Source organism: Argiope bruennichi, chromosome 7 (genome assembly GCF_947563725.1).
Source record: "Argiope bruennichi chromosome 7, qqArgBrue1.1, whole genome shotgun sequence".
Lineage (NCBI taxonomy): Eukaryota > Metazoa > Arthropoda > Arachnida > Araneae > Araneidae > Argiope > Argiope bruennichi.
In genome coordinates, this window is record NC_079157.1 from 1,259,686 (window position 1) to 1,283,634 (window position 23,949).

Below are 23,949 nucleotides of genomic sequence, written 5' to 3' on the forward strand. Positions count from 1 at the left end.
AAATGCACGTGTAGTGAAAATCACGAAACAAGAAGCTACGGGGTCAATACATTTGATTGAGCTAAATATAGAATAGAGGTGACCGAAAATCCGTCCTTTGCGGTCTGAGATACCGTACCACCCCAAGTCAAAGGTTAATTTCTTTTCCGAGTTGGAATATTTTCCATTACTATGCCAGCATTGCTGTTTATCCCACAATTATAACATTCGAATTTCTTTGTTTCCGCTCCATATGTGGATTACCATTTCGGATCATCTTTAAGTTCAGTTCATCAAATAAGGAATAATGTTCTTCTCACTTTTGTATTCATTCGAATTATAAAATTCTGAATGTGTTCTGAGTGTGTGTTACAAGATCTATCCAGAAGCTATGTTCAGTTAAGTAAGTAAAAAAATAATGATTGTTAGAAAAACACTTTTTATTCTTGTATAATGCTTAGGTTATTCTTGAACATAATTTCCACAATTGTTGAAACATTTATTTTAATTCGATACCAGCTTTTATATGAGAACGTGATTGAAAGATTTCACCTGCGACAATGAAGAAGTGGAAAGAAAATGAAAGTAAAATGTATTGACAGTGCTGTAATAATGAATCCTCGGTTCTCTTTAATCTTCTCTTCAATTTTTGTAAGCAAATCATCATCGATCAACGGCGACTTCTTTCATCAGAGTGAATATTTTCACGCTGATATTTATTTTGAATATTTTAAGCGTGAATATTTATCGAAGCTTTGCTCACATTTCCTTATCACACCTGGTAATGAAATAACCAAGTGCAAATCAAATGCCTGGATGATAATAATATTAATAAACTGAAAGAAAATGGTTGTGAATAAATTGAACTTAAAATAGTTTTTAAATAATTTAATAAATGTGCTCATTTAAGAAGTATTTTGAGAGCTAAGCAAAACTATTTTGTGTGCATTTGAGAATCAATGACTCTCAGATGCTGATTGTAATCAGTATTAAGATAATGAAAAAAATAATCGAATTAAAAAAATCAGCTAAAAATTAGCTAACATTTTTTATACCTAATTTTGTAATTCAATTATTTTTTTTTCTTTCTGAACAGGAAATCCAGTGTTTCTAAAACCTATGTCCTGTTAGTATGCAATCAAAACATAAATTAATTCAAACTGAACTAAACATTTTGAAAATATTAAGATAGCGTATTTTTTTTCAGAATCCATAAATGAAAAAAGCTATAAAATCTTTAGAATAGCAGAAAATGCTTAAAAAAATTGATTACAAAATTTCAAATAAGATACAAATAATTTGAATAACAAAGTTTACTGATAAACATAAAAACTTTTAAAAATTGTTTACTTGTGGATTTAAAATGCAAAAGAATATTTTACTGGCAGTCAAACTCAAAATTGTATAAACGTGAGGTTCGGATTGAAAAATGTTTTGCAATCAGGAGTTTTAATATCATTTATAGTGTTTTTCATTTTTTTATAGAATAAAAGTTTGAAATTTTATGTAATATCCCTTGTTGCTTTATAGCTTTCATTCATTCGTTTTTAACTTTCCTTATGGCTTTCTGCATTTCATGTCTGTGTTATTTTTTGCTTTAACTTGGCAAAACGCTTGGCGTACTCTTGGCAAAAAAAAGTTTTTTTTTTTTTTTTTTTTATCGTATTGTTAATGGTTTTTGGAAACGATTTCAATATTTACGATTTTCCAATTTTGAGATTTTCTGATACTAATTCTTTGTAGCTCAATAAAAAGAAATAAAAAGCCTTAAAACTTTCATTAGGGAATCAATCGGTTCAGCTTCGTACCGCTATCAAATCAGTCGTTAAGTTTATTTCGTATATTAAGCAATCATATAAGTGAAGAAATTACCTTCTATTAATATTCTTGCTTTTTGAGAATAAATATTTTTATTGGCATATAATCTAATATATTACATTAGAATATAAAATATTCTAGCTCATTTTTGTAATATTTTTATTCCCAGTATAATTTTTTTTTTTTTTTTTGTAATTATCATCAGTTTTATTTTTTAATTTTTTAAATAAAAAGTATGGATGCCAAAATAATGCCAAGAAATCGCATTATAAATATTATCTGATAGAAATATTCTAACTGGTATCTTAATAACACTTATAATATATTTCAACTTTCAGGCAATATCCGAGCAGTCCTTATGTGTGGTATTTTGTATCAAAAACATTCTTTAATATTCAATTAAAAAACTATTATTTTTTCCTTCTTATTATGCTATGAATCCTCGGGCTGGGCAAGGTCGACTCAGCCTTTCATCCTTTCAGTGGGTCGATAAACTGAGCACCAGGCATGCTTTCGAACTAAAAACTGGGGGTTCCGCGTTAGGCTGACTACCTAACCGGGACAAAGGTCTTGCACCGCAGGGCCCTCGGTCAAGAAAACAGATATGTAGGCCTTGGCACACATGAGCTGTCGTGCCACTGAGTTTTACTATGCTATGAAATGGTGTTTAAAAACTTATTCTTTTGTTTAATTTCTATTTTATAATCCTATTTAATAATTCATACTTACAAATATTAAGGAATTAAAAAGTATCACCTCACAAGTAAATTCTAGATTGTGCTGTGTGACTGATTTCAATTTATTTGAATGTAAAACATGAAAAGTTTTTTTAAAAGAAAAATGCTTTACACTACTAAGAAGACTGATATTTATTATTCATCTATTGTTTAATTGTTTACTTCGCTTCAAACATTTCCCATTGGGACATTAGTGTCAAAATTTACGCATGGAGATGACAGGACAAAAAAATTTGGCTAAATCCGAAAGTTTCAGAGTAATTGAATCAATGTAAATAACATTGAATTGAGTAAAGGCCAACAATACCAGGGAATGATCTATACATGACAATGTGGCAATAACTGTAAGAAACGTTACTTTTCCTGTTAAACTCTAATTCTTGGACCTCACGGTCATTCCCAATGTCATGCACTGGAACTAGTTATTCATTTTCCAAATAAGGCAGAATGCTTGTAAAGTGCATTGTATATACTCCTGCCTGGCATTATATTAAGTCTTTGAAATAGCATTCAAAAAGGTGTTTCTAGATTTTAAAACGAAATATAAGCCAAAGAACATTAAACGAAGATTTTGTCTTGTGCCTGAATGCAACACGATATTTTGTCTCCTAGAGAATGCTACGCTAGCTATGACATTGGATGAGAAACAGATTTTAAAAAAATTGAATGCAGACATGTTCTAAAAGCCAGATCCCAAAAAACTTTCTAAAAGTAGAAAAAAAATGTTTAATCTACACTGGAAGTCGAAGAAATTATGATAATAGATTCAATACATTTTGATGTCACGAACCACATTCTGCGGATAGATCGAAGAGAAAATCCCCTTCCCGATCTATCTATTAATTGCAGAAGAGTATAATTGAAATATCAAGAAGGATAAACTCATTGAAAAATCTCAGACAAATATAGACTATGATATATATTATGTCAATAAAAGAATTAAATTTGCACTAATACTTCCCAAGTAGCAAAACCATAAACCAAGCATAAATTATCTTTACGTAACAGAAAAGATTCACATATTACAGCTGGCAGAGAAAGAAGTCACTTCTACCACACCATTAAGAACATACTGCATTTCACTAATGAAAAATGAAGAATCATCATTAAAAATTTATTTTAAAGAATCAAAATCATTATCTTTAGATTCGTTCAGCAGAACATCTTCTGTTGTCTTGTTTTCTTTCGTATTTGAAGTCAAATGACTTCAGATCATTAATAACAATCGACTTTTATTTGTTGAAGTAATAGGTAAACAATTCACGTTGTAGATTTTTTTAATGTCAATTGTCAATTTGACAACAATTCAGGAATATGTGGTTTGACACACGGTAAAAAAATAACAACCGTTCTGTTATCGCGCATAGTATAAGGTGCTTTGGTTAATCCTTAAATACCTCCAGAGAAACTAGTTAACGACGAATTCTGATTTTTGCGGTTTATAGAAGAGTTTCGAATGTACAAACACCGCGCTTTATTTTTCAATGTGAACCCAAGTATGTTATAGTCATAGTTACTGTGGCCTATGTATTTTCTTGAAATGACTTCAAAATTGTTAGAGGATGTTTCGTCGCATAAAGACTCTATATAATAAGAATTAGCAGATACATATTATGAAATACTATTTGATGATCGCTAGCAATAATCAGCGGAAGAGTCCATCTCTTCTGAAGAGGATCCCTGAGATCAAGAAGTTTATTTTATGAGAAATGATATTAAAAAAAAATGGCATAATGAACCATTTCGAGCTGAAAAAAGCAGTGTCCCAAAATATCATAAAATGTATCTGCAACGCACGTATATGAACGGTTTTTACATCCTCAATCGATATAATATGATATTTGATAACCCAATGACTTAAATGATTGTGGAGTATTCCAATGTTTATGTTAGGAAATTTCAAATGAGAAAGAGAATCAAAGAATCAAAATTTGCAGAGTTTCGTTTCTTGGACTGTTGTATTTGAATTAGGCAAATCTTCCGATGTCAGTGTTAACGATTTCTGAGCGACAGATGATACAGGATTGGATAGTTTTTGTAAAATTATAAACTATAAGCATTTTCTTTTTACATTTCATGTCTTACGATTCACTGGTATCGGAATATGAGATGACAGATGAAAGAGTGATTAGCTAGTTCCAATAAGAAGTTTGTTTGAAAACTTTGTTAAGAAATATTAAAAAAAAATTATAACATGTAAAAAATAATAAATTCATTTAAAAGAACTGAATATAAAACAGAACCTACACAATAAATAATATAGTGAGAAGAACCTAACAAAGATAATTTGCTTTTAATATTAGATTTTTTAAATTTGCAATTTATCGAATGTCACTATTTTCATTGATATCTTCATTCATAGTTTCTAATTATAGTACGCTATCTAATTATAGTACTAAATTGAATTGTCATTGTTTTATTTAAAATGTTTATATTTTTCCTATTGGAAGGCATGTTGTTGATAATGAATTTTCTAAATTGCTGAATAATTTTTCTAATATTGTAAAGCCACCTTCAAAAAATTAAATATAATCTGATTCGTTCTATTGATAATTTTAGACTCGTAAGGCCCGTCACATGGCTTTTGATAAGTTAAAAATTGTCAAAATGTAATTCCAGCCCATGGTGGATTAGGCGTCTTGCGCCAATCCACCAGCCACCTTTCCTCCCCATTGCACATGGGTTCCGAAGAAATGAAAAAATAATTGGTGACCTGAGGGTGATCTATTAAATGCTCAAACTACAGAGGATAAACGTCCAATTTCTAAAATTCTTGATTTCAGCTGTGATCTGAATGGGGCAAAAATATTTTCTAGAATTAATTTTGTAAAAGCCTTTCATTAAATTCCAATTGTTTCCGAAGACATTCATAAAACTTCTATCTGTACCATAATGGATGGAAAGGACTTGGATATAATTTAGTTTTTGCAATGCAACTATCACTTTTTTATATTTATTGACTAAATAATTTGATATTTGAAGGGTGTTTGTGCATTTATAGATGAATAGCATTCTAATAATGTTTAAGAGCATACTGCTCATCTGTATGCATTTTTAGAAAAACTTGATTTTTATGGTTGACTCTTCTTGATTAGTCCCTTTAAATAAACTTTCAGACATAATTTAAAAATTCTTTTATTTCAAGTTTCTAGTGAAGATCTTCCTCCTTTTTCTGATGGAATAGAGACTATTCAAAACATTCTCAGATTAAATATTACTATTCAATAGTGGATAATTTAGGCAATGTATATTATCGTAGATCCATTTCTAAATCAGCCAAATCATTCCTAATAAAATTTTTGAGTAATCACATAAGCAAAAAGGGTCCAAGAGTCTTCAGGTCCACCGAAAAAGCCTGAGAATCTTCTTGCAAAAATTAAATGATCTGAAAAATATTTACTGCTGTTAAAATAGCATTAACATTAACTGATGTGATCTTTCTTAAGCCTCACGTCAATACTTAAGCCTTTACGTCAATACTGGATCAAGTGTTGTATTCATGCTTCGATTTTCGCCATTGGCTGCTGCTCTTTGGTATATCTCTTAAATGGAAATTGGTAACTGTTTTAATACTGTAATGTATTATGTAATTACAAAAGCATAACTGTAAAACTGCACCTTTTTGAAAAAATCAGACAAAAAAAAAAAAAAAAAAAAGCTTTTTGCGGCAGGCGCGGATAATCCGCACCGCGGATAACCCACCCGCGGATAATCGGGAGTCTACTGTATTTACATAATTATAATGATTTTAAAAATGGAAAAGAATCGATTTATTTTATTTGAAGATGAGGGATTTAGAGGTAAATACTTTCCTCCTTTTTCTGATGGAATAGAGACTATTCAAAACATTCTCAGATTAAATATTACTATTCAATAGTGGATAATTTAGGCAATGTATATTATCGTAGATCCATTTCTAAATCAGCCAAATCATTCCTAATAAAATTTTTGAGTAATCACATAAGCAAAAAGGGTCCAAGAGTCTTCAGGTCCACCGAAAAAGCCTGAGAATCTTCTTGCAAAAATTAAATGATCTGAAAAATATTTACTGCTGTTAAAATAGCATTAACATTAACTGATGTGATCTTTCTTAAGCCTCACGTCAATACTTAAGCCTTTACGTCAATACTGGATCAAGTGTTGTATTCATGCTTCGATTTTCGCCATTGGCTGCTGCTCTTTGGTATATCTCTTAAATGGAAATTGGTAACTGATAGCGTTTTTGTTTTTAAAACTTATTAGAAGACATAAAATTGATCTACTTATGATATTGAGTTTTTCGCTAATTTTATATCAATTAAGAAGTCTAGACATATGCTTGAATGCTATTATATTTATAATGAATACTGACCAAAAACTTTTAACTTTTACTTATATACAGAAACGAGAAAAGTCTTCCCCGTGCTAACTCAGAAATCTAGATTACATTTCTCGATTTTCTGCAAATATTTGCTGCATAGTTGATAACAAAGTTATGGATACATTATCTAAAGTTGAAACCGATTCAATAACAAAGCTATTCACATTAAATTACAAATGTTTATTAAAGTTCAACTTCATGATGCTAAATTTAAATCTTTCTTTCATTCAGATTCATATATTAAGTTACGAAAGCAATATTTTCCACTAGGTGATATTTCTTTATATTGTGATCAGTCGCTCGAAACATCTCGATCTTTCATCCCTAAAGATTTAAAAAAATGGCATTCGAAAATGTGCATTTCCTTTCTCATCATGTAATATCAACAACTATTGATATACATGTCTTTGAAAAGAGACCTCAAAGCTGAATTCAAGGTTGTGAGAAATGTCAACGAGTAAATCATTCAGACGTACCAAAACTGCACTAAGCACATTTGCTCTACTGAATGCAATATCAAAGAGGGGCATACCAGGCGGCCTGAATTCATTCCTACAGTGGATATGTTGGCGAAAACCGGAGCTCGTGCATTTTTAAGTGGTTGGATTTTCCATTTCGGAGCACGAGTTACTGCTATAGCATATCAATGGAGAAATTTAAGTCTTCTTTATTCGTAATGGTTACAAACTTGATGGGTAGTCACAGAATCTATTCTACTTCGCACCATCTATGGAGTAATGGAATGACAGAACGATTTCCAAGAAAATACTAAATCTCTAATATGACATGAAGACACTGTTAATCTTATATTTTGCTTTTAATATTGTTAGAACTGTTCTAAATAGTGAAAAATGACTTAAATGCAGCAAGCGTTTAACTAGTTCAAGGTACCTACTATCTTATGTTTACTAACTGAAGTAATTTCTACAGATTCTCTTCAAATCCCGGTGTCACTAAAATATGCTGAAACATTAAACACTATGACTAGGGATTGCAATACCGGTATACCGGGATACCGAATACCGGTATTTCGAGCCATTTGTACAATTTCGTAATACCGGTATTCACAAGTTGAAATACCGGTTTTTCGGTATTTACTAGAAATTTTTAAAATTGTCTCCACTATATGTTCATAGTAAAATAGTATAATAGTATCATAGTAATCGCGAAACATAGTAAACTAGTATACGTTTTTGTTTTTATGTCTCCCTAACGGGCGAAATTAATTAGCTAATTAATGGCTTAATTAATTGCTTAAATCTAAATTAGGTAATCATGGATTATCCCTGAAAGAAAATATTGTAACCATAACGACTGATGGGGCAACAATTATGAAAAACGTTTAGGAGTAATAGATGTATTATACCAAAAAAATAAAGAACCGAAGAATCCAAATACTGTGGATATAGAAATTTCGGATTCCAATTTTGAAAAGAGTAAGAGTGAGAGTGATATTGACAATGAAGATCATGACATTGTAATTCTTGAAAAAGATATTGCTAATGAGGATGAAATGTTAACCTATCAAGAATTGCTTCCTATAATTTATAAAGTTCGAAAAATTGTTAAGGTATTTAAACATTCCCCTATAACAAGGATATATTACTAAATATATATACTAAGTGAAAATAAAACAGAAAATATGTTAATATTAGATTCTAAAACACGTTGGAACAATTTACTCCTAATGATGGAACGATTTTTGAAACTGAGAAATCCAATCCAAAAGCAATAATCGACTTAAACTTGTAAATTAATTTTTCAGACAGTGTATTCGACTTAATATCCAGAACTATATCAGCTCTACTTCCAATAAAACTGACTATTGAGGCATTATGTCTGAGAGATTCTAATTTATTAACAGCTAATGCAACAATAAATTTCATGTTGCAGTCATTGAAAGAACAGTACACATCACTATCTGAAGAATTATATATTACATTGAAAAATCGCACAGAAGATAGGCATACCGAAATAGAAAATGTCTTATGGTACAGTACACTCCCGATTATCCGCGGAATTGGGTGGCGCGGCCGCCGCGGATAACAAAAATCGCGGATAATCCGAAAAAAGCTAAAAACGGGTATAGCAAAAAGGAAAACAGTCATTCCAACTTTGAAAAATCGTTTTATGTGCAATAAAACGTAAAATAAACAGCAGGAAATGTTTAACTAACGCTTAATATTTTAGTATATCACTCAAAACTAACCTAAAATGCATTTTGTTAATGAAAACAGAAAAGTGCTTTGTACTTACGAGAGGCGTCAAGGATACGCAGAAAAATTAATACATATGTACTGTTTTAATACTGTAATGTATTATGTAATTACAAAAGCATAACTGTAAAACTGCACCTTTTTGAAAAAATCAGACAAAAAAAAAAAAAAAGCTTTTTGCGGCAGGCGCGGATAATCCGCACCGCGGATAATCCGCACCGCGGATAACCCACCCGCGGATAATCGGGAGTCTACTGTATTTACATAATTATAATGATTTTAAAAATGGAAAAGAATCGATTTATTTTATTTGAAGATGAGGGATTTAGAGGTAAATACTTGCAAAAAGTATATTGCGCATTGCTAACAATACCACCAAATAGCGTAGATGCCGAAATAGCGTTTTCGGCAGCTGGTAATTTTTACACAAAAATTACTTTTCAGGCTGAATGACAGTACAATTGATGCATTATGTTTTTTAAGATCACATTTCAAAAATTTGTAATAGAATCACAGACTGAATATTGATATTTACACTTTTTTTGTGATTTAAAGATATTTCTTTACTTTTTTGTGATTTAAAGATATTTCTTTACTTTTTTGTGATTATATACTGTTATAATTTATAAGTTATAAATTATTTTTTGTGACATTTACACTCTATAATAAAACTGGCAAATAAAACAAAGAAACACCTGTGTTTTCTTTCTTTTTCTAAAATTTCTAATACCGGTATTAAAACCGGTATCCCGGTATTAAGATTTAAAAAATACCGAATACCGGTATTGAAATTTTGGTACGGTATTGCAATCCCTAACTATGACATTTAAACATTAAACATAATGAGAAAACTTGGCCAAAAGCTCCTGTTTCTAAACATTGTACGAATATTTATGCGCAACTATTATTAAAAATATGTACACATTTTTTCCTAAGAAATGACAAAACTTGATTTGATCCCCACCTGCCTTTTCTGGTCGTTTTAAAACCCACGGACAAAAAAATTATAATTCAATTAAATGGCAAAATCACCACTCTTTTATCTGATTGTATAAAGACAGCATATGAATTTTTTGAAATATTTTTATTCAAATTAGATTTTTTTAGTTGAAATTCCAAACCACCTTCACTACCTCTCAGTAATAGATTCTCAGGAACGTTCATTTTTGTAAGAAACTAACCATTTAATTCAAAATAATTTAGAGAGAGAGAAATCGGTAAAGTTCTTTCAAACCCTTTTACTTTCAAAACGGCGTCGCGTATAGCTAAAGAAGTTATGTGTGCTTGCAGTAAAGTGAACTAGTCTGAATTTTTTGACACAGGTTACAGCGCCCTTAGCAGCGAAATAAAGAAGTTTTGAAGAAATAACTCAAAAAATAAAGAAGATTTAAATAAAGTCCAAATAGAAAAATGTCTGCTATACCATATAAAAATACAGGAAAAGTTTCATGTCATTTCCTGCAAAATTGGAAAAGATATTTGCGATTAAAATTATGATCTTTCCGCGACTTGAAAAAACGATGTCCTAAATTGAAAAATGCCTTCTCCAATATTATCATAGACTTTTTCTTTCTTTCTTTTTTTTTTTTTTTTGAATTAAGGCATGGAAAAGTAAAATTTAAGCAATGAAAAAAATAATTAAAAAAAATCCGATGAAAGCTCTCGAAGAATACATTTTTCTGCTTTATGGAGAATACTTTTTAAACTCAAGAGAATTTCATAATTTTAATCGCAAATATTTCCGGCAATTTTGCAGTTGAATCCGGGACATTTTTTCCCTGTGTTTTTATTACGCTATTGCGTACATTTTTCTAATTTGACTTTTTGGCCAATCGTTCGTATCTTTTTAGTTAGATTTTGTAATTTTCTTATTTCGTCGCTAGGAGCTCTGTAACCTGTTTCAATAAATTCATCTTACTCACTTTACTGCACATTACTTTCCTGCCAACACGTGACGCCGTTTTGAATTTAAAGGGTTTAAACGGACTTTACCGATCACCCTGCACATATGCATATACATAATTGTATGCATTATAGCATTGTATGCATTTTATAGCACTACATTACTATTTATTTCAGAGTATATATTTTTACTGCATTTAATGTTGTTAATTGCATCGCTCCTTCATTCCTGATAATACACTATGGTGTGAACTATATTATTCCATCTCTTGGATCTTTATTCGCTACTTGAAGAGTTTACTTGTGTTCCACTGAATGGTAAAAATATCTTCTGTCATTCATTCAACAATCTTAGAATTTATATAAAAGAATGATTCCATTACGAATCGAATCTAATTTAATTTTTAATTATGTAGGAAATTAATATTTTTAAAGCGCTGGAAAGTGCGCTTGGTTGAGGCAGCCGAGGTGTGCAAGGGGCTGTGTTTCTTTATATTGCATATAAACTTGCTCTGACTTGGTGCGGGCTGAATGACTCAGTGATAGAATGCTATGAACTGAAAGTGACAATTCACGTGTTTGTATCTAACTACTTGTTCTAGAATGTTGTTATAATTTCTGTATCTTTCTTAACCTGGAAGATTCGCGTCCTTTCGTTTTGCGGATAAAAACAGATGCACGGTTTAGGTCCTTAAATAAAGTCTCGAGTTGAGATGAGCGAGTGTTTTCTTTGACTTTGGTTAACACATTGTTTATCTATACTAATTTCATCTACGCGACAATATTTCATCTTTAAATAGCACTACCACATTACTGGTGCTATTAAAGGCAACTGTATTTCCAAATTTAATATTACTTTTTGTCACATGATAAATAATTCTAAATACATGAAAAATATAAGTTTTTGCCACATTAAAATCTTTTTACCAGCTATCCTGCTTTGAAAACTAGCAAGAGCATTTGAGAATAATGAAATAAAAGTTATTTATAAGATGATCCAAAGAATAAAACTGAATTTTGCCCGCAACCATCCAGATATATATGTAAATGAACAGTTTAATTCACCGGTGTAGAGAACGAATAAAGGAAATTGCTAACGTTTTGGTCATACATTTACAATTAAACTAAATATTATAAAATAATGTTGTTGTATGTAGAAAAGTGTTTTCTTCAGAGAGGCTTAAGCATGGTGCATATTTTAAAATTCATGTAAGGTCGCGGTGGCCTTGTAGTAGGGTTTCGGCTTCGGAACAGGAAGGGTTCCACGCTCGAGACTCTATTCCACCGAAGAACCGTCATGTAAGTGGGTCTGGTGCACACTAAATTCGTCGGGGCCAAACGTCCTCCCGCTGGTGTGGTGGGGAATTTTGGAGAGGTGGTATCAACTCAGATGTCATCTTCGTCATCTGATCGAGGTTCAAAATTACGAGATCCGTCCAAGTGTTGCTTTAAAACGGGACGATAATATAACTGTTCTAAACTCAACAAATTCGCTAAACTACTACAGCTATCGCTCAAAATTACTCAACCCTGCCTGAACCCACAATTCATTAAAGGTCCGATATATTCTGAAAGAATTAACTTACATTTCTGCTTTAAAATATAAGATTCATTGGGCAAGCAGAATTAATACTTAAATTTAAAATTAACACTTAAATTAACTAACAATTTAAAAATTGTCACAATATATAGAATAAATATATTCGTTGTTCTTAAAAGTATTCAACTGGAAGCATTTCATGTTCACAAACTCCTCCTGAACAGTGCGCATCCTGAACTATTTCTTGGTCCGTAATCGATATTCGAGATTTGCTTGCAATTCATAATCAATAAAAATACTTCTTTTAAAAAGACATCAGAATCGTAATTTTAAATTGAAATGCAAGCTAAATATACCTCTCTGTAGGTTTAGAAATCAACAACCAGTCTTTTTTTCCAGGAAAAATCTTCTCGAAAGAGATATTCAAAAATGATTTTTCGCTGTGTTCATATCCTTTTTTAAATATGCAAATGTATCGGTAGGAAATAATGAAAATAAAAATGTAGTATGTGAAAAATATGCATATAATTCATAATGGGAATCTGAGAATATATTAATGATTAGATTTCATGTAAACAAAATTAAATTAAATATGATCAGACAGAACTGCAGGAAATTAATTTCTTTTTGGAGAGTTCTCTAAGATATTGAAAAGTATATTTTTATTATGATTTACATTTAACAATTTTAGTTTTGTTTCCATTTTTCTTCTTTATTTGTACAATACCCATTGTGATTGAATTGTATGCGACAGCAAATAATTTATTAAATTTAGTTGACTTCTGATTAACTCAAACTCTTCGTATAAATGAACAAAATATTTCTCAGAATAGTCTAGAGAAATGTCAGCCTTCACACACATATATATATATATATATATATATATATATATATATATATATATATATTTAATTTGGTCATTCGTAAGAATATTATTTTGATGTTATTCGAATTTTGATTGTTTTGAACATTTTCAATTTCTCAAATTTTGATTTCTTTCCATTTTCTTTGACACAAAAATTTTATAGAGAAAAACTTATTTTTCTGGAAATCAATCCACAAAAATTTCTTTTTCAGGAATAAAATACAATTATATTTACTCAAATAATGATGTTCTCTCCTTTTGCTTGATTCCAAAATTTGAGAGTATTCTTTGAGGAAGTGTAAACCTAAATTCTGACTCACAGTTTCATTTCCTTTCATTAGACCTTTAACCCTCCCCCCCGGTCTTGAATAGCATTACTGGGATCTGGATAAAAAAGATTGCTTATTTATTAATTATTTTCGATCCATACGACAGATAACGATGCCTATAGCTTTGTCAACGAGTTCATGCGGATTACTTAAAGATGGTGGCAAACGCTAAACTGAGTGCTCTAATCAGAATTGCGCTGGGCACAAAGCATCGGAATACTTGAAAATGAGGAGCTGTCGGAAACCATGTTCCTATTTGCATTCGTAAGTCGCAGAGGATGGGGAACTTATGTGAAGGAGCAGAAAGTGATCAGCATCACCATACTCACCAGATACACATTAAGGATCATTCAGATTATAAAAGTAAGCAGGAAAGAACCGCTCATCGTGACTAAGAATACCAAGGGTCTGTGAATAAACCAGCACAAATTAATAATATAATGAATGCCGACACTTAATCAAAAACACGTAGAGTAGAGTACGAATGATTCCAGTAATTACCCCATTTTTCAGTGAATATGCACTTAGAAATAAACTTAATAAAGGAATATGGTGTGGTGCAAAATTATCATATAAATGCCCCAATCATTGAAAAATTTTATAAAATGATATGCCAATTCGTTTGCTGGAAACCAAGAAAATATGTCATGAATCTTCGAAAATTTTCAGCCAAAGAATCGAATCTAATATTAATAAAATTGAATTTTTGTGGAGAAGATAGACTGTTTTCAAATAGTCCGATCGGACCTGGTATTCTTGGGTATTAATTTATCATAAAATCGAAGGCAGAAATCGAGAATGAAAACTGGAGTTGTATTTATTTATCGTATAAAAGCATGCACCAAAGTATCGTTTTTGAAAATGCTCGCATTTCATTGATTTATTGAAAGCCTACACCAATCTAATTTATCCGATTTGGTGCAAGTCTCATAGCTAGCCTGAAATATAAACAGTTAGTCAAAAATCCTTGTGTGTGTATACAAGGGATAATCTAAGAATCTAATCTGAGAATCTTTAATCTTCTTTTAATCTTAGAAAAGCAAAAATAATCTCTAAGGGTAGTTTAAAGAGTGATGTAAATTCAGCACAAATCTTAATCAACTGGAAAAATCAACTGAAGGAAGAAAAAAAATTAATTCATTGTCGTTGCTGACCGCCAAAGCGATTCCAAATGTGCACAGTTTAATTGTTTAAAAGCGTTTGAGAACATTATAGTTTAAAATTATTTATTTCAAGAAAATAATAACAAAAAGGGCTAAATTAGAACAAGAAAATTCTCATGATGTTAGGAGGCACCTAAAAGCATTGATCCGACCTATTAAAAAAAATACTGCAAAATTTTAAATATATAAAAGCAATCCAACGATTCAATTAAAACATATAACAATCCAACACTGACACCATCCGTTGATCAATAAATGGCTATCTGAATTTCATATTCAGTCTTCTACTTTGGTGCCAGTTTCTAATTTCCAGCCTGTTTAGATTAGAAGTGCAATTCTGTTGTTTTGTTCCTAACACTCTAGATAGTTAACTTATTTTCAAAGTAGCATTAGCGCAGCTACTTTAATAGAAAGAATAGATGACAAAAAATTTAAACCATTTGTCAACAAACCTTTTTATTCCCCAACCCACAAGAGACATTTGGTGCATGGGAAAAATAATCCAACATACAGGCCAGAGATGTGATTAACTATGGGCTAATTAATGCAATTGATATTTAGCTGATCTTTACAGAGCTGTGCGTTCTTTTAACATGATGAATACTGCATCATTGCAATTTTTTAAAGTATAGGTGAAACATATTAATTGTTACATGAAAATGGACACAATGTTGTTAAAGGGATATTTGCGCAAAGGTTATTAAATACAATATTCAAATAAAAATAAACTCAATGTAATTTTAATGGTACCTGTGAATTCATTGCCCTCGAAGAAATTTAACTTATGCATTGTATTAACAGAAAAATAAGTAACTAGTATGTACAAATAAAGATATAGACATACTCCATTTCATACTCGCAAATTTCCACATTTATTCTAGGAGGGATGCTTCTTCTGACTTTTGCAAAGGTGACGTGTATTGCAAGTTCCTGATATTTCAAATATTTAACTTTTCAAAATAAATTTTTTCAACTACGTAAATTTATGAAAGATTTCCGTCATTGAATGAGCATTTGATTAACATCCCTCACTTAAAGTGATGAGTATTTAGAGAAACAGGATGGGTGTGAGAAGTGAATGCCCCACTAAGTATCACATTGTTTTTAAAAGTTTTCTGCAGAATAGCTGAACATTTTCATGGAATATATATCGGATATTTGAAACCCTATTACATCGTCATCTTCTGATGCACTTACTTATTGAACCGCGAGATTCGTTCACATTTAGCAACGTAGTTGTGTTACTTTCGAGTTCATTCATTTAATTTTTCTTACACATGCATCTTTGTCAATTCTCCCTCGTGACAACTTTCCGAAAAATGACTGCACAATACACAATGGCAAATGTTTTCACACTATCAAGAAACAAATCTCCAGTGAAACTGCACTGCGGATCTTCATTCCTATCATTATGAACATTAGCTGAGCTCCTTCGATAGATGCATTGTCGAATGAGCTAAGGTTTGTGGTACTCAACTTTGGATTCTCAATTTTCTGTGCTACTTTTTTTTGATGTTGACTGCATTTGTGGTTGAGGAATAAAAGCTCGTATATGTATACATATTACTATAAGCAAAGATATATTTATAGTGATGCAATTTGTGAGGAATTGTAGCCAATTTATTATGATAAAAATAGAGAAGAACGATAATTCATTCAAAACGGTGGGATAAAGTTCCTGTTTATTTATAACATAGCGAATAAAGAATGACCGTCTATTACAATGACATAAACGAAGGAGCATTATAATTATTTTACAACGATACAGCTAAAGAAGGATGACAGTTTCTTTTTTAATGATCTAAAAACGAGTAATAATGGTTTATTTTACGATGGTGATGTAAGTTCAGAGGAATAAAACAGTTTATTTTATAATGATGTAACCCAGTTGTGCGTTTGGGATGACGGCTTGCAGTATGCTCTCTTGCAGACTGTGGAGGAGTCGTGCCGCGACCAGAGGATCTGCAATGTGAAGACTTCCCCTCAGACCTTCGGATATGACCCGTGCCCTGGCGTCAGGAAATATGCTGAAGTCGCCTACAAGTGCAGACCCAGTGAGTACTGCTTGTTTTTTTTTTTTTTTTCCTTTCTAATTTCATGTGTATCATGTTCGAGTTTTCAGATCATGAAGTAGTATCAATATTTCTATAGTTTCTCTTTCTTTTTCGCACTATCGAGTCACTCGATATCTCTCTGCGTACGAATTGTCATAGATACTGCCTCAACGGGTCACTTAGGTTTTACTTTTCTTGACGAATTAAATTTCCAGTATCCTATTGTTAACCTTTATTCTCTTATTATTTCACTATCTTATGCGCCCTGCTCTGATTTATTAAAGTGTCCATTCGTAAAAGATTATGAATAGAGTGGAAAGCAGATTTGCTACTTTAAAGAATATTTTAAATCTTTACTATCATATAACATGAAAGCTGAATCTTTTTACTTATGATATCTGGGGGCACGGCAGTGCCCCCACCAAGTCGAGCAAAAGCAAGCGGCACGGCCGTACTATCCTTTTCTCGAAGCAGTTCAGGCCATTTTCAACCCCCTATAACTTCGTTGTGGATAAAACTAGAAGCCTGAATTTTCAGTAACCAAGCAGGCATTATATAAATACGGTATATTTCAAATTTCATTAAATTTGAACCAGTAGTTTAAGAATTATAACTAGTCAAAGTTTGTGAATTTTGTCACTGACTGACTGACTGACTGACAGATCATCAAAACTCTAAGGCACTTCTAGCAGAGATAGAAGCTTCAAATTTAGAATACAATTAGTGTTTATTGTATAAATCAAGGAAAAATTAAAATATCCATGTAATAATGGACGGATCGATAAATTTTTCGAAGTTTCGAACATTATCCATTTTGTCGGCAAATTCGTCGCCAAGTCGCCAAATGGTCGCCAAGTTTGTCACCAAGCTCTCGTATCACTGGCTCGGCATCCGACAGCATCCAATGCAGATTACTGTAAAACGGTCTTTCATATGATGACACTATTCTCGCTGGGAAAAATTAATTAAATCTCAAATTTACAGGTTTCTAACAATATCTAATTTGAAGTAATTCAATTTGAAGCTGTGGAAGCTGCAAACGCAATGGGTGACTTTCAGAAAATCAATATGGTAGAAGAAAGCAAACTGATCTTCAAAGTATGATCGCAAAACTTAATGTCGATCAAAAAAGAGTCTTCGATATGATGACAAATAAAATGGACACAACCGATAATAACGCTGACGTTTTACGCTGTTTTGTGAGTGGAACTGGTGGCACTGGAAAGAGCTTTTTAATAAAAACTCTGAAAATTTGGGTTAAGACTTATTTAAACAAAAAAAGTGGCAGTTAGTACTCCAACAGGAATAGCTGACTATACATAGAATAGATTGACTATACATAGGCTATTGCAACTGCCTGTAGAACACAAGCAAATACAGATGTACAAACAACTTTCTGATGAAGTGCTCCTTCTGAGATCAGATTTGAAAGAAGTAGTGTTGTTTATAATAGACGAAGTGTCGATGATATCTAATGTTTAACATATATTTACTTACGCTTATCTGAAATATTCGACACTTCGATCAGAATGGGTAGTTTGGAAAAAAACATCTTGTAGTTTTCGGAGATCTCTTACAGCTTCCGCCGGTAAGAGAAAAGTCACCTTTTGAAAAACTATCAACTGCTGAAACTAACAAGTTATTAGGTTCCCTCAGTGTACCGAATCTGTGGACTGAACTGTTCATATACGATGAACTTACAATTAACATGCGACAGCTCAATGATTTTGACTCTGTTGAAATGCTAAATAGAATAAGATTAGGTGTGACTACACAAAAAGACCGCGACTTACTCTCGACTAGATTAATAACTCTCAAATCCAATTCAAATGAAAACAGATTAATTGAAATAATTGAACACCTCTCGAAACTTCCTGATGATATCGTTTGCTTATTATCTACAAAAAACATGTGTCAACAATTAAATACTGCAATGCTTAAATCTCTTCTACATCCCAAAATAAAACTTACAGCTGTAGATAGCATAAATTTCCCCAGATACCTAACAAAAAGAGCTCGTGAATGCATAAAAAAATATGAAGACGATGCTTCTATGACTGCAGGCCTGGAAGAGAACATAATTATAAAAATAGGAGCAAAAGTCATGTTAAGGCGAAATATTGACTTGAGTCTTGGTTTAGTTAATGATTCTATCGGTATCGTGCAAAGAGTAAAGGTTGATCAGGAAAATACAAAAAATAATTAAGAAAATATACATTGCATTTAATAAAGAACATGTTTACGAGCTTAGTCCAGTCAAAACTAAATTTGAAATTATTAATAGAGCTTATGTTCATCGCGAACCGTTTCCCATATGTATAGCCTATGCTATAACTATACACAAAAGTCACGGTCGAAGTCTAAATAATGCACTGATGGATATTGGTTCTGCAGCGTTCACATCCAGTCAAGCTTACGTGGCACTTCCGAGAGTTACAAGTCTGGACGGCTTACATCTAATAAATGTCGACTTTGGAAGTATTAAAGCGCAGGAATCCTCAATTTGTGAATACAACAGACTAAGAAGCATTTACCGTCCAGACTTGTCAAAAATTGTAACATCAAAGCTTACGAGAAAAACCCATAGAGACAGAGACTGGGCTTTGAGAAAAACTGTGGCTGAATCTCAAGAAGTAGTACCGGAAAAGAAAAAGGGGAAGACTACATACAAAAATAAGAAAAGGACTATCTACAAAAAGAAATGAGATGCCATCAAAAACATAACTTGTAAAAAAAACCAAGTCTCGCAACTCAGTTCTTCTATCGTAAAAAGTTGTGAGATCCATGTAATACCAAGTCGGTCCATTTATTCAGTCCCTACTTAAGGGTCCTTCTGTCTTAAGTTATTACGTAATTAGCTAACCTAACAACATCTTATGGTGACCATATCAATATTAAAAATCTTTTATGGTTTAAATAAATAGATTGACTTGGCAATCGCACTAAACAATCTAATTTAATATAATATGTTAATGTAATCTAATTTAATGTAAAGATACATTGTGTTTTCATGCGATGGCCAAGTCAATCTATTTATTTAAACCATAAAAGATTTTTAATATTGATATGGTCACCATAAGATGTTGTTAGGTTAGCTAATTACGTAATAACTTAAGACAGAAGGACCCTTAAGTAGGGACTGAATAAATGGACCGACTTGGTATTACATGGATCTCACAACTTTTTACGATAGAAGAACTGAGTTGCGAGACTTGGTTTTTTTTTACAAGTTATGTTTTTGATGGCATATTACTTAACATGACATTTTCCCTCATTCTTTAAAATGCAGGCATGCATTTGCATCACTTGCCAATATAAGTTATTGACATTTCTGAAATCCGAAAAAGAGCATGAATAAAATCATAAACGAACTTAATTCAACTAAGATGGTAAATTAAAGTCATATTATTGGTAAATTAAAGTCATAATTCTTATTTGAAAACAAATTGAAGCAATATTAATTGAATCACGTTGGGGCGCGTAAATTTTCATTTTTATGATTTCTTTAGTCCGTTTTTCCAGGATGAAAATCCTTTGGGATTGAAAATATCTCTTTTTACATATAACATTTATTATATTATTTATTTTCTTTCATTTGTTGCATATCGTCTATTTTAGTTGAAAATATCCCAAACACTTACGTTATGTATAATAGTATAAAAGGGAAGCTATACTTTTTTTGTCATTTTATCTTAAACTTGTTAGATTAATTAGGCTTTGCACTTTTTCTTAGTTTTTATAAAATACATCTGTGTAAGTAAAGGAGATGTATGCAAATAAAAAAAATCTGTTAATCAACTTATTATGTTATTAAATAGAAAATTAAAATTAAAATATGTTTTTGATGCTAGAATGGATCATAATTCCAAGTATGAATGGAAAAAGATATTTATAACCTTCTTTTTTTTCTTTTAAAAAGTTACTTTCCCTTCCAGTTGGTATGTATTACCTGATACAATGTTATTTTGAATCCTTTTCAGCAGGTGAAATTGGGAAAAAAATTGTTTCCGCTTAAACGCATTCTTCAATTTTCTTCAAATTTTATTTTAGTTCTAAAAAAAACAAAAAGACTGTTTTTTTTAGAACTAAACCTAAAATATTTTTATTTGCGAACTCATTTAGAGCGTAGAAAGACTTTAGAGCCAACAAAAAAAAACAAATCTAAAAATAAATAACAGTGGATCATTAATTAATTATAAACAAAAAAATAAAATATAATTTTTTTAGCAATTTAGAGAAATGCCTTTCATTTATATGCTTTCTTCAAATATTTTTAATTTTAAATATCGTTGAAATTAAAACAACGAAGCATTATGAAAAATTTAAAGTATTTATTATGTACGTTAGCGGTTTTATTTTCGTTCAATGTAGTATTTAAGAGACCGTGGCATCAAAATAAATAAGCGTTTCTTAAGGATATGCTTTTAGTTCATGGTAAAACTTAAAGAATAATTGAATCTGAAATGCCAGTATTGTATTCTGAAATATTTTGTTTTTGAAATCTTTCACGAACAGTTGAATCAAACTAGCAAATGAGAAAGGAAATCATAATTAAAAAAAATTATAAAAATACATGTTGTTCTTTAAGCATGAAGAAACAAAAATGTTGTGCGAATTTATTATTTCTTAGTTTTGATAACAAGCCGCTAGACTAAAAATTCTCTCACCTGGAAATTTTCGATTGCAAAATGAAGTAACGAAACGAGTTCTAGCTTTGATCCGCGTAAAAAGGCTTGCGAGATGTTCTCGATTTTGAAGGAAATGTCCGAAGGTCTAAGCACGCGCAATAAACAAGAAAAATGAAGAAATCGAGATACACCTGCTCTTTGAACATTAGTGTGTGCCGATAGAAGCAGAAATATAATGGAAACGAAATTTGTATGAAACAAAACAAAAATAATTAAAAGCCAGTATCGGAAGTTGATTTATCCCAACAAAAAGTACGATATCAGTTTAAAAATAAATATAGATAAGCAGTTTTTGAAAGTAAGAAAAGAGCAGCAAAAAAAGGATAGTGTTAAAAAAGACTAATGTACTTATTATTTATTTTTACGATTTTTTCAATAATTTATTTAAATTTAAATGTTTTTGAAACCTTATTTTTTTAAATAATATTTTGAGACTTTTTTGCATTTTAAATGCTCACATTTTTTATCTTTCTGTAACCATCTTATTTTAATCTCCACAATAATCGATGTGCTAAAATTTTTTTATGAAGTTATTAACGAAATAAAGAATGGTATGTGACTGTCATCAGATACACACATACTGTGCGTGTTTGAAAAGTCAAAATCGCTTGCACAAACTTATCTTTATAACAAATTGGGTATTGCTTTTATGGATCAGAGTTAAAGGAATTTGTCCACTTCCAGATTATTGAAGAAATGTTTGTTTGATAATACCCAAAACTCCAATCGAGAGAGCAAATATTATGATAAGAAATCGAGTTTCAAAGTACACTCATGTTCAGAAAGAACTTCTCTCTTTAGGTGCATGTAATGCCACATCGCTATTTAATAAAACCGATGTTTAAAAAATATTTTAAAAATTCAAGCATAGGACCTGTAGATTATAAGGAAAATTCAATGAAATATCTTGATAAGGAAACATTGTTAAAATTAATAATTAGTTTAATTACCAAAATCAAAGAAGATAAAAAAAGGAAATAGACTTAAAAAGAAGACATTGGATATTTAATATTAAAAAAATATTGATAATTTTGTGCATGAAGCCAAAATAGTCTGATTATATACATTAAAAAGAGTTTTCCACGAAATATAAATTTTTATCTGCGGTGTATTTTTACTTTGAATGTATTCTCCAGGCGAGAACAATTTTTAACATTTATAATAATTCTTAATATTAATAAAAAAGCTTTCTTTTCCCTTCAAAAACATAAAAAAATGAATAAATAAGATTTCTTTCGTAGCAAAGAGACATTTAAATTCACTATAACTAATATAATATTTTGTAAATAAATTAAAAAAGGATCGTTTTATTGTAAGGAAAAAGTTGTAATTTTTTTTGCATTAAAAAAGCTCAAGCACATATCGCTAAAGGAAAATAGGCAGTGATGCAGAAAAAGTAAAATACAAATGACAAATTTAACATATTCAGTACAAGAAGTTCCAACTGTTTTTATGTTGGACGGATTTTGCATTTATTTTTTTAAATATGGCTACAATTTGTGTTAACATTATAAATATTTAAAAAAAAAAAATTTCCTAAAGAAAAAACATTTCTTACGTAACCAAAAGCTTATCTGGGATTCTAAATCTAACTAATACCAAGCAGAGTTTTGTACTCAGCTATTTTGATTATAAATTTTACCAGAAGCCACAAATTATATATATATATATATTGTTACGAAATTTCCGGGGTTCGTTTGGATAGTGGAAGTTATATGGTGTGAAGAACGCTCAATCACCAGGCGGCAGTAGAAAATAAAACAACGACGTTTATTTACACGAAGACACACAGGACAACACAAAGAAGACAGCTATATACAGCACAGAAGACGATTATCTTCAGCCGAGACGTGCAGCATACAAAACAGAATAAACAGCAGCATACAAAAGACTCTACTGCAGACAGTAGAACACAGTTTAGTTCAGCACTCACTTGACTCCGTCGCTGCTCCGCTAATCTCTGGAAGGCCAGTTCTCTCTGTCGATTCCGACTACTCTGCCCTAGCATCTCGATGGTAGCTTATCGGGGCACCCGTCCTTGGAATAGGGCTATCCCCTTAAATGACAAAACTGTTGGAAAACATGACTTTTGGTATATTGCCATGATGACTGTGATGGGTCTTGGCTCTGCGGTGGAAGGATAGTAACTGCCTTGGATCTTCAAATGAATTTTGGTCTTTGCAGGTGAGGGGGAGTGGGTGAGCTGTCTCGGCCAATAGGAAAGCAGGTTGTCAGGGGAGTAGGAGAGGGTGATGCAGTGGGTTTTCGGAGCTCGGTGCGGGATAAACTATTATACCT

The 23,949-nt window shown here is 31.3% G+C and overlaps 1 protein-coding gene across 6 annotated transcripts in view; it reads left to right on the forward strand.

Annotated features, from left to right (window-relative positions):
* LOC129975875 (protein eva-1-like) overlaps nucleotides 1–23,949 on the forward strand; it is a 584,415-nt gene that overhangs the window by 393,927 nt on the left and 166,539 nt on the right. For 5 of the 6 annotated variants that reach the window (XM_056089133.1, XM_056089131.1, XM_056089134.1 and 2 more), the window contains exon 3: nucleotides 16,825–16,963. In XM_056089133.1, coding sequence (XP_055945108.1) covers nucleotides 16,825–16,963 — 139 coding nt within the window. The remainder of the gene's footprint in view (nucleotides 1–16,824; nucleotides 16,964–23,949) is intronic. The other variant, XM_056089132.1, reaches the window with a different exon arrangement.